The sequence below is a fragment of the Sparus aurata genome, chromosome 7 (assembly GCF_900880675.1).
Source record: "Sparus aurata chromosome 7, fSpaAur1.1, whole genome shotgun sequence".
In the NCBI taxonomy this organism is placed as follows: domain Eukaryota; kingdom Metazoa; phylum Chordata; class Actinopteri; order Spariformes; family Sparidae; genus Sparus; species Sparus aurata.
Genome location: NC_044193.1, coordinates 10,951,070 through 10,963,690, shown reverse-complemented (window position 1 = coordinate 10,963,690; position 12,621 = coordinate 10,951,070). Strand labels below are relative to the sequence as shown.

Here is a 12,621-nt window from a genome sequence, read left to right as displayed (position 1 = left end):
GTGGTTTTTTCTTCGGTTGCTGTATGCAGGATCATGTCTCTGACCTGCTCATACAGGTCTAAATAGGGGTAGGAAAAAGAAACGAGACAGAATCCACCTACATGTGTCAGAAAAGGTCTACAGAAATCTGAGAGCAGTTACTGAAGGCAAACAGAAACTGATAAATGTGTTGCATTTCAAGCAAAATATTTTTACACTCTGCCTTTGAACGATATTAAAGGATATGTTCTCTCAAAAATAAAAAAAAATGTAGTCAGTATCTTCTCGCCCACATTAAGATGGAAAGTCGTGGGAAGTTTCATAGTCAACAAACCATTTCTGAGCACCCTTTCAAAATCAATTCCAGATCTCTGAGCTTCTAGAGACTTGGATTATGTCATTTTATGGAGTTGTTTTATGTTGCCTTTATTTTTTTGTGGTTGTGGGTTTTTTTTAAAAGTCCCCATCTACTTCAGTTACTCAGATGAATTCTTCAACCATGTTTTTCAGTAAAGCTCAAGAAATGTTTTGTGGACTTTGGAACTTCCCCTATCTTTCAGTCAGAGTGTGGGCGAGTAGATAATACGAGGGTTTAATGATAAAAGTTTTAGGAACAAAACATCAAACTGTTAGGGTGTCGGGGACTGAGATGCTGGTTACAACCAACTAAGCTAAGACATTTGTATAAAAGTCACATTTTTGTCTCAAATTTAAAAAAAGAAATTAATAAAGAAAAAGGGTGACAAGGTCTGACAAATTGTAGCTACTCTGCTAAACTAGGCTAGCCTTATTTTGTACTAGCTGTTATTTTTTGTCATGGTTTGATTTAGCTACTACCTTACAAAGATGTTACATCATCAAAATAAATTTTTCAGTTACAGAAAATGTACTTTAGCTTAAGCTATGCTACCTCCGGCTACAGCGATGTCACCAGCTAGCTTAACTTAATGCTGTAATTTTAAGCTAGTCATTGGTACTTTCGTTAAACTTTACTTGCCATTTTCTCGGATATTGTATGTTTCTATGGCACAAAGACATTGTCACAGTAAAATGAAAAAAAAAAAGTCTAAAACTCACATTATGGTCTTGAATCAAATTCAAAACTGAAGTTACTGCGTTTTGGCTTTGTAGGGCAGAACCGTCCTGTAAAACCAACTATTCACCCGGCAAATTGTGTTCCAAGGAACTCATTATTTAAAGTCAAAAGGGCCCATATCTTGGCTGACGTTTATAAAAGAGCTTAAGCTGCATTAGCACTGTCATGTCCTCTCAGCAGCTTTCCTTTTCACCTCCACTCACCCCTTATTCTCTCTGTGGTATGCCCGCTCCGGGCTGACTAACAGTGGCACACACAGGAAAAGCTCCAGTAATATACTCCGAGCACACTTATAGAAATATGCTGGAGATACTCACCAAGTGTATATACTTCTCCGTATCCAGATCTTTAACTAAGGAGAAAAAAGAGAAACAACAATGTGCAATCAGTAAGGTGAAGACCTGAGAGGAGAGAGAGGACACAGAGGGAGGGACGACAGAGGAGTGCGACAGGAGGAGGGAGAGCGAGAAGTAGATTGACAGGAGAGTGAGGGAGATAGAGTACATGGTGAGAGGAGAAAGTGATTAAGGTGGACTGTGGGCAGGTAGGGGAGGGGAACTGTCTGAGAGAATGAAAGAGAAAGATTACGAGTGAAAGGAGAGGGAAAAGAGAGAGATTAGGGGAGACAGACACACGCAGTCTCTGATTGGTTCTGGAGCCAGTGTAATGAGATGGTAATGCTCGGCCAGCGCCGGCAAGAGCATTAAACCTTGCCGGTTTATATATAGATCTAAACACAAACACATTCATGCACATGCATGATCATGTATAAATACCTGGATACATGTAAACACAAACATACACACTCAAAGCAGACACAAACACAAATGCTGCATATTATTGTGCACGCACACACCAGCACAAACAAAGGCATTTGTGCAGACACACACAACAGCATTGTGAGTGTATTCTCATTACAGCCTGCTCTGCCAGAGATGCTCCTGCCCAGCGGGCTTCAGTCCAGACCCTCAACACTGATCACAGGCAGACAGGACAGTGTTTTATATTAGCCAGGGAGCACTACAGGCTCATAACACCCCCTTGATGCTTTGAAGCCGGAGCCAGGTTTGGCGCACATAAGCCTATTTTTGGCCCAGAGTGAATGAGAGGAAAGGCTTTGATGGACAGACCCTGAGCAGAACTGAGCTCTGGTCTGGTACTGATTATGTAAGGTAGGCCCAAGACAACGAACGGACAAGGCCATTAAAGCCTGCATGTAAACTCATCTGTCAACAGGCAGAGCAGTCATTATATTCGGAGTTGAGACCGAACAATATGGGCCAACTTGTGTCGCATTTTTCCCGAAAGCTGACATTTGCTAATGGAGTACATCTATAACAGAGAAAAAAGGGCTCTGAATGAGGCGGTAGCAGAGAGTATGTGTTGTGATTTATTAGGTGTGAGTGTGTTTAGATGTCCGCTGTGTCTTTCGGGGATGGGAGGGTGTGCAGTTTCATGCGTGTTTACATGAGCGTATCGTGTTCTCGTGACCAACTAAGCATGTGCTGTTTCCTGTGATGGAGTGAGTGCGTGTATTTACCCAAGTGTGGGTGAGTGTGTGTGACAAAGAAACAGGGAGTGGGTCTGTTTGAAGGTGACGTACCTCTCCCCAGGGTGTTCTCCTTCTTGTCTTTCATGCTCATAGCTAGCGATGCCCCCTCTGGGATCTGTGAAGGGAGAAAAGAAGAAAGGGGGGAACGAGGGGAGGACAGAGGGCACAGGGTCAGGGGTTAGATCGGGTACACCAGAACAGCGTCATTAGGCATGCCCTCAAGGGGAGTGTGGTGTTGAGAGGTGCGTATGTTGATGTGTGTGCGTGTGTGTTAGTCTTGCGTGCATCTAGTGTGGTGGCAAGTCTGCAGGAGCCTGGCTGGGCTCATTAAAGTCAACCCGTGGTGAAATGGATTGAACAGCCTCGCCAGTGAACCCAGACTGTTAGTACACGCTGCAGCTCACTGCTTTCACAGCTCTGTCCCAATGGCTCAGCAAAAACTAAACAGAGCACTTAACAAGTACAGGTAAAGGGTCGGAGGTCGGGGGTCACTGAATGACTGTTTACTCACGCACAAATGAACATAGACATAAGAAAACACACATACACACACATAAAGACACTCTTAAAAACATACCAGACATGACAATTTTCTCTTTTCTTAGTTATTTTTTAAAATTCTATGAAACTTTATGAATGCTAAAACTAAAAACTTGTATTATTTTAGTTTTTCAAACATATTTAATGCAATGTAATTCATAATTTAAATATATATATATTGTGTGATTAAAATAAAATATGATTTACCATAATTGATGTATTTGTAATTAGTGTGTATTTACATTATTGTTTGTTGAATGGCATAATCAAATATATACATAATGATTGCTTCATTTCCTGCATTTGAGGATGGTGTATGTAGTAAATGATTATAGTAGTTAGTCATTTATGATTAAGCATCATAAATATCTAATACAACTTCTCAAGGGCTCGCATGATGTCAACTATTATTCCTAAGGATCTCCACACAAAGGTTCTAAAGATGCAGTATCTAAGAATCAGCCAACAAATTCAAAAGAAACAGGGGGCAGCATATCAGCAGGGTTACTGCTAACTGCTGCCAACTGTAGCTGCCGTTAGCTACTTTGCTTAGATAGCTTAATTAGCTTAGCAGCTAGCAGTATAGACTGGCAGTTCAGAGCACCAGGGGAATGTTGGCGTTTCAGGGCTAGCTGGTTAGCATGCTGATACATTGTAGCTAACGGCGATACACGATAGGATGACATCAAAACGTCAAAGCTGTTATTTCCTCACATTCTGTTGATCATTTTAGTTCATTTTTCAATCTTATCAACTGATATTCTGACATATTACCCCTTAAAGACATAATAATACTCTGCTCCCACTCTAAAAGACAATGACATTGAAATGACAGTGAAAACTGAATTATTGTTTCTCTACTTGAATGTTTTGCCACATTGATCCGCTGAAATAAATGGACTGTAATCACACCACCCTTTTCTATTCTACCGCCTCCAGTCTACAACACATTGATCCATTCACACTCACATTCATACACTGATGGCAGAGGCTGCCATGCAAGGTGCCGACCTGCTCATCAGGAGCGGAAGAGCACTCTCTAGCACAATATTTCTGTGGTCATCCATTCACACATACACTCACACACAGATGTAACAGCTATTATCTTGCCCAAGGACACTTTGATGCGCAGCTGAAGCTGGAGATCGAACCGCTGACCTTCTGATTAGTGGATGACCTACTCTCTCTACCTCCTGAGACACAGCTGCCCCAAGGATGGGACATTTCTCTGTGCTCACCTTAAATCTGACTGTACAATGTCAACGTGCAAAGAGGAATAACCAGTTCAGAAGCCAATCATTGTCTGTTATGTAACTGACACAGTGTAATGTGGTAAACTGAAACCTCCTGGTCACATACATTGAGAGTGGAGATATACTGTGTCTAACAGACTTTTGAAAATAATGCCTAAAGTGTATTCACATCCCATCATTATATCAGGTGAGTGGGCAAAAAGGAAAACGTATTTCAAAGGAAAAAGCTGCCTGCACACTATAGATAGTCCCAAAATGATAATTTATTAAGTCCAATGAAGCCTGGTTATTGTTATCATATTAATCATATTTGATGAAATGTCAAAACATTGTAATCGCATTTATTAATTTTTCTTTTTGGGATCATCTAATCAGCTTTCATGCACCTGGAATAAACAATATTTGAATATTTGTAGATTCTGTTTTTTTTTTCAATAAGGCAAAAGAAGAAGATAACAATCATTAATATTTGTTACATTTATAGTTAATTCAATTTTAACTAATAGTTATGTCACTGACAAACAAAAAAAAAGTTTTGTAAACAATTGTTTATTGTAAAGTTCAACCTGATGTTTAAAATACTTTGTAAACAGTTAATAAATACTGTGTAGTTAATCTATAAGCATTATTAGGATGGAAATCATAAAGTCACAACTTATTTTTATCAAGGTTTTTTTATAAACCTCTAGGATTGCTTAATATGGCTTATATAGCATTTCATTGTTAACAGTAAAATAACTATCAACTAAAGTTTAATTAACCATAAATATAGCATTTATTTAATTATATATATATAATGTTACATATGTGATTTCTGTTGAAAAACAAACACAGTAAACTGAAACTATTAGACCAAGCGGAGAGGATTTTGAAGTACTAAAACATTTTGATCAGATCATAAATCAAATATTCAGAAATCATGTTTATTATCACAGTTACTGTTTATTTACAAGCAACTGATAATAAAAGTTAACTAACAACAATAACCTTTTATTGTAAAATGTCCTAATTAGTGTCGTCAGAACACAAACACACTGTATGCTGTTTGTATAAAGGCAGAATTAAATGACCTGCACATCATTCAGCAGCAGACAAACACAAACGGAAGCACTAATGAAGCGTGTAGAGGCACATAGAAACAGAGAGTATCCTCCCACCCGTGGACAGCCAGTGACACCATTTATAAGGAGTTCTCACCTTCAACACCCCCGCTGTTGCTGTTACAATATCAGGGATACAAAGGTACAGTAATGACAACAGCCACCACAGTGGTCTCTCACACATACACACAGACACGGACACGGACACACACATACCTGGTAATGGAAGACTGTGTTGAGCTTCTTCCTGCCATCCTCCATCACTGAGGAGTTATCCAGGTCCTGCAGAAGCCTGCTGTTGCTGCCGGAGTCAAACCACTCTGGAGGACAGAAAAGAGAGAAGGCAAAAGAGACAGAGATGGAGATGGGAGGAGAGGGATATTAGACAATTTCATCCTAAATTTGGAAAAGAAGATACAAGACATAGGGCAGGCAATGCTTTCTCTGTGTCACGACCTGTGGAGAAATATTCTCGGGCCATTAATCAAATCAGCTCTGCAGGCTGCACAGCTTTTGAAAGCAATAACTCTTTGTGATTATGACTCTACACTCTCCTCAATGCATTCTGTCATTTATTATATTGCAGCCGCAGGTTAGTTGAGCTTCATGAGAGGAATTGACCTTTTGCAAAGGAGATTACTATATCTCAGCGGGTTGGGAAGGGGAGAGGATGAAAATAATCAGAAAAAAGTGTGCTCTTACCGAGGTCTACATCCTCTGCTCGGGGCCACTGGGAGAATGGCAGGTTTTTATAAAAGGCCTCTAGGATTTTCTCCTTCACCTGGCAGATTGTGTCTGTATGCATGACCCTGACAGACAGAGAGTCCATGCCACAGCCCTGGAAGGACACATTTATGTTCTGCAAAAAAAAAAAAGGAATACATTTAATACGTTTGTTCTGAATTTTAGCATGACTAAAACTTTCCGGCAGTCAACTCAAACGAGGTTTGAAAAAACTGTCAGACTGTGTGAGGTGTCAGACCTGTGGCTTGGCCTCAACATTCTCGCGGAGCAGCCACTCCTCATTGAGGGTGTAGCGGGCCTTCCCTGTGATGGCATCTATGGAGCCCTTGTTGATCTGTTGCTTGATTGCACACAACAGCAGGAAGAAAGGCTCACCCACTGTTTCCTGCAGAACGTGGCAGAAAGTTGCAGTCAAAAATCAGACGTGCTAATTCTTTTAAATCAATGTTTTTGCAATCATTGCAACCTTTACTAAGCCTCCTTCATTTCCATCCTCACCTTGAGGTAGCTGTACATGCAGATGGACATCCAGTTGGTCAGCATTTTCTCCACGACAGACTCAGTGCGGCGCAGCATCAGTTTGGGGTTCTTGGAAGCCGAAGCATCAATCAGGTCCACCAGCAGGTCTTTCATGATACTAGTGTAGTACTCCAGCTTACCATGAAGGGCGATAGTGAGCAGAGACGCCAGGCTGCATCTGAACGGTGAGAAAACAGATTAGCAGAGGAGACAGATGAGCAAAAACAGGCTCTTGAAAACATGCCCTGTCAGTGTGTGGTCAATATATTACAGAAACAACAACAATGTTTCGTCTTCCCCACAGCACCTGTGACTGCAGAGCCAAATAAAGGCCTGATCTAATGTAGGGAGTGTCTGGGTGAGTAAGTCCAGAGGTGCAGGGGATTTCCCCAACAAAGCTCCTTTAATCCAGGAGAAAGGGGCTGCATCAGTCACTAAGTGCTGACGCTGTTTTGGGACAGGGATGTGGTTTTGCCTCTGGAAGTTTTCCCCACAATGACTGTCTAGTTTTAGGACATCAAAACAGCTCCACAGATAAATGACCACGTATTTACAAAGCTGGATTAACTATTTCAATAAGGCAATAACAAAGCCATGCAAAAAATACAAACGTGCTGTTACAAGGCTTGTGAATGCATAAGTAATTATAAATTATATAGATATATATTATCTAATGATAGAGTCTATTTATTCTTAACCTTTTCTCCCACTATACTACCAATTGGTAAATTGTCCCTTTAACCCTAACCTAAATTGGTCATTAGAAAAGAATGCAGGTTTTAAGGCACTGTCGCATTGGCAATCCACTTCTTTTGAGCAGTGTAAGGGTAAAATGCTCTGTAGAGTCAGGTGATATTCCTCTGTGGGTTTGCTACATGTAACACCTTTCACCTTGTTAATGCAAAAAATATTGATTATAGCAGCTTTAAAAACACCTCTCAATAAGGTGTTAGGGTAAGATATCTTTCATGTATGTTGTTAACTGAAAATATGGATCACAGCATCTTTAAAAGCATCTCACAACATGATGTAATCCAACAGAACACCACTGCTACTGCTTCAGAAAATGACTACAGAACTAAATTCTTTCTGACAATGTTTATTCAGGGGGTAGTAAAATGAATTCTACTAGTTTTAAGTCAATCTAGATGGATGCTTTTTCTATACCAGCTCTATATACCAACTGATGCATTTACCTGTCTCGTACTGCAAAGTCCTTCTGCTGCTCCAAGGCGTGGACGAATGTGATCAGGAAGTGCTTGTTGTTGAGAAGAGTGGAGAACAGTGTGATGCCCTCCTCTACGTTAGGCCTTGTTGTGTTGGTGGCCTAAAGACAAGGGAAGGGGGATGAAGCAGTTTTTTCTCTGCGTGATATCACCTAAAGTGCATTACACACCTGCTGCGCCTTCCCTAATCTATTTCACCACCTCCCGTCTCAAGTGACCCATCTAGAGAAGGCTTTAAATTTCTATCACAGCTCTTCCTTCTGCTTTCTTCAGACACCTCTCTCTGGTTCTCACTCTACAGTATCTCCCACTACCGGTCCCTGACTGTGTGTGATTGTCTCTAAATGTGCCTAGTCGACTTAATGAGCATGGTCTATCTATGGGTGCGACTAAGCAGCAGTGTGATGAAGTCTTCCCTCTGGACTGCAGCCATATGGTGTGGTTTGCAGCCTGACAGAAGGAGAACAGGGGTGTCCATTAAGATAAATGCCCGCCTGTGAGATTTATTTGCTGTGACCTGGAAAACACTTCCTGGGAAGACGATGTGGATCCAAGGCACTTCATCACGGTTAGACAGGCTCCCCCGGCTGCCGACCCAAAACTAGCGCTGCAATCGTTACTTTCTCTCTTTCAAACGTGCGCACGCACGAGCATGCAGGTGCCTTTGTTTTCAGCACATACTCGCGCAGAGGTGTGTGAAAGCGCACGCTCCCTCTCCCACTCTCTCTTTATAACTCTCCCTCCCATCCACCCCTCCATTACACACACACGCACACAGCTACAGATGAATTTTGATGAAAAGCATACTGTTCGGGTGTCCAAGAGCCAGTGGGAAGGGTGTCAACAACGTGTTATCAACTTGGTGGGCAGTGTATTTTATGACAAGCTGAAAATTTCTTTGTGTCTCACTCGCGAGAAACCACTGTGTGACATTCATTAGTATTCATATGTGCGAGTGAATCATGCCGACACACTCCACGCACACATCTTAACAAACACAAAAGGTAAAAACACACATTATGCCTTTCTTTACTCCTCATCAACAACAACCCCACTGTGAAACCTTAATAAGCTTCAGTGTGACCCAGTTGAGCAGCAAGGGAGTGAAAAAGGACCCGAATCGAGGCACTCTGGCAGAAGAAAACACCACCTGACCTAACAGCCTAATGGCTTAACCCCTCACCTGCCAGTCCTGCAGTAGCGGGTGGGTCTCTGGCAGCGCTCGAGGGCCCAGACCGTCATTCTCGTAGGCGGGCTGGACCAGACTCTTCTCGTAATCGGAACACATCTGAAACACACATAAACACATGCAGAATACTGTCATACAAAGTCAACTCTGGTTGTAAACAAAGAAGGGTGGATGGATAGGCAGGGAGAACAAAAAGAGCTGGCCTGGAGACTTTGGCTGTAATTTTGGGAGTGTGGAACCAAAGGGCAGAATTTCTCTACGAGGCTCTGAATAGGCGCTGACTGACCATGAAAAGGAAACATGACACGGTGACATGAAACGTCGTGAGCTTTAATGGCTTCGGAGACAAACTGACCCAGAGCCAAGAGGCAGCCTTTCAACACAGGCTGTCATTTCAGGGCAGCTACATTTGGCTTGTATTCTCGCTGTGTCTAAAAGTCTAACCCTGTTGTGTGTGTGTGTAATCTATAAGACCCAGAAGCGCTTGTGGAAAAACCAAGAGCACAAAGGGTTGTGAGTGTTTGCACTCTTAGCGGAAAACTATGGGAGAAACGATACTGAAGAAGAAACATTTGGATTTATGTTTCTCTCCAAGCAGCTTTTCATCATTGTCCCTACTAACTTCCTTCACAACAGCAAACAGTGTCCAGTGTCCACTGCAACAAACCGGTGGGGCTGCCGTTGCGCAAGAGCGCGTATGCTTGCAAAACAAATGTGGGTGTGTGAGCCGAGCAAGGAGTGTGTTTTGAGAAATCAAGGGGAAAGTTTCCTTGTCTCAGTGCCCGCCATTGTTCCGTCTCCTTGAAAGTCCATGCCTGTGGTTGGAAGACAAAGCCCGCTGAGCTGCGTCTGTCTACAGTGGTGGAAAAAACACCCACCAACAGATAGCCCTTCAGGGTGGATCACACATCAGAAAAACGCTTACCTATTAGAACACATTAACTCTCCCACAGGGTGCCAGAGTGAGCTACACTTTGCTAGACGTCTACTGTCTGTTTAAAAGTTCCAAGGTGAATTTTTACCCTGCATATTACAAACAGTGGGAAATCTGAAATGGGACATAAAGTACTAGGACCCCATAGAGAAAAATGGTATGTCAGTGTGCCAGTGGAAATCAGATAGCAGGGGAAAAAATAGGCTTTCTCACCTTGGGGAAGAACGTGCGTGTGACAAACTGTTTGTACTCCAAAAAGGGGATGCCCTGGCTGCGATTCAGCTCCTTGGTCAGATCTGTCATGTCCGTCTGCAGCTCGGCAAAGCCTGAAAGGACAAAAAGAAAACATGCTTGAATCCTGGGAATGTTTTGAGAACCACAATCATGTTTCTGGCTCCTCTAACTTCATTTGTTCCGTCGCTAAATGAGTCAGATATATGTTCACAGGCAATAAGTATCAAATTCTGTCAGGCTGCTGTGGGAGCTGTGAGAATCTCTCTGATTTCAGGGGAAGAAAAATATTAGATCTTACACAGAATTTTAGCATTTTATTTCCTGGTTGAATACTGAATAAGCCAAACGCTCATCCTCTGATCTTTTTCCTCCCTCTCTCTTCTACCCTCTCTTTGCCAGCTTGTGCAGTCCAGCACGGCACACAGGCAAATATTTACCAAACAACCATCATAGGAGCCAAATCCAGTTTGAGGCCCTCATCCAAAACATCTGTGCAGGCTGAGGTTTACATGCTGCAGAAACAGTATCAGCATATATGCAGACACTGACTTGAATCTGTACCCAAGCCACTTCATTGGATAGCATGTTCTAGGAGAGGATAATGTTCTCCTCTAATGAGACGCTGGAGATCCCTTTATGGAGAAGCTCTTCCTGTCGCAGGATGAGAGACGTATTTGGGTTACAATGCCAGTTTCTTCAAATTGTGTGTGTGGAGAGAGAAAAGAATACTAGACCTGGGGGATTTAAGCCATATTTCATTACTCCTGCAGGTTATTTATCCTCCTGCTCACTAAAGCGTCATCTAAACCACCAGTCTGTTCACACCGAAGTCCTGATTGGACGCAGGAATGTCAAACCTCCCCTCTTCCTAGTTTTTCAGACGAATACCAAAACCATCCTGTTCCTGTAACCTGGAATATGTCAATTCTCCATCTCCCTTCACTCCCTCTTCCTTTGCTTTTATCACATCTTTCATCACAGCTGAACTATCACTTGCTTTGTGCACACTCACCCTGAACTCGGCTGCAAATCTATCTGCGTCCTCTGACTAAATAACCTCTCGTCCTCCTCCCACGCTTATGCTTCTACCCAGACTCGTGGCCCTGACTCCCGCGCTCCTATCTCTTCCTCCCTCCACTTTTCTTTCTCTATCCGTCCCCCATATCTCTACGCCATAAATCTGGGCGCACAGACATGGAGTGGCCTTCACACGGCTTTACTCTAATGCCCTGGACACACATACGCACATATGCACAGACAAACAGACACACACACACACACACACAAACACACACACACACACAGACAGACAGACAGACAGACACTAACACACACACACACACACACACACACACACACACACACACACACACACACACACACACAGACAGACAGACAAACAGACAGACACTAACACACACACAAACACACACACACAGACACATACACACACAGGGCTTGTTCCTCCAGCATGGACACAGCAGAGGCGATGCGGCCATTCAGTGCGTCTTGCGTGTGACTGATCATTTGTCAGACACTGTGTTTTATGAGTCACGCTTACTAGGCACAAATCTGTCAACTGTTGTATTTCCCTCCCACTTCATCCTAGAAAAAAAAATCTCAAACAGACACACATTTGGTATGCGCGCACACACACACACACACACACACACAAACACACACTAAACACTACAAACAAATATACTATGTGGTCAATATTTCTGTCTTCCCAGAAGCTCCTTTTTCATGTCAATCGACACAAATAATCATTTGAGGTCTAAACAACTCTGAGCTTGTACAATAGTGGAGGGTGTATTTGTGTGTCTGCGCACGAGTGTGCGTGTGCATGTGTGGGTTCTTGTGTAAACACACCTTTACGGATCTCCTCTCTGATCTGAGACTCCATCTCCTCCATTTGGAGCAGAGTTTTCTGCCAGTAGCGCTCGGCCCTTCGACTCTTCGTGCAGTACACTACGAGAGCTGAGAAAGATAAAACCAGTTGATATACAATATGTTTCAACCAAAAGACTGTTATCACACAATGACAGCTTCAAACATAATGGAAAGGTTGCGTATTAGTAGCTTGTTGTCTGCATGACCATATTAAACAACTGAGTTTTCAGAGACCATTCAGAGACCAGAGTGGGCAAAGAAAACAGGCTCAGCTGCCTGTAAGGTCATCGTGACAGAGGTGAAGACACTGAAGAAGACATTGACTAAGGAACTTATAAAAGAAAAAGAAATAATAACCAACC

At 42.5% G+C, this 12,621-nt stretch overlaps 1 protein-coding gene across 1 annotated transcript in view; it reads right to left on the bottom strand.

Moving 5' to 3' along the window:
- Positions 1–12,621, bottom strand: part of plxnd1 (plexin D1) — a 70,033-nt gene that overhangs the window by 5,516 nt on the left and 51,896 nt on the right. Inside the window, exons 21-30 of the mRNA XM_030424253.1 lie at positions 12,239–12,346; positions 10,346–10,458; positions 9,193–9,297; positions 7,980–8,110; positions 6,763–6,961; positions 6,503–6,649; positions 6,223–6,379; positions 5,737–5,840; positions 2,679–2,742; positions 1,393–1,427 (exon numbers count right to left, since the gene is read on the bottom strand). Of these exons, the coding sequence (XP_030280113.1) occupies positions 1,393–1,427; positions 2,679–2,742; positions 5,737–5,840; positions 6,223–6,379; positions 6,503–6,649; positions 6,763–6,961; positions 7,980–8,110; positions 9,193–9,297; positions 10,346–10,458; positions 12,239–12,346 (1,163 nt within the window). The remainder of the gene's footprint in view (positions 1–1,392; positions 1,428–2,678; positions 2,743–5,736; positions 5,841–6,222; positions 6,380–6,502; positions 6,650–6,762; positions 6,962–7,979; positions 8,111–9,192; positions 9,298–10,345; positions 10,459–12,238; positions 12,347–12,621) is intronic.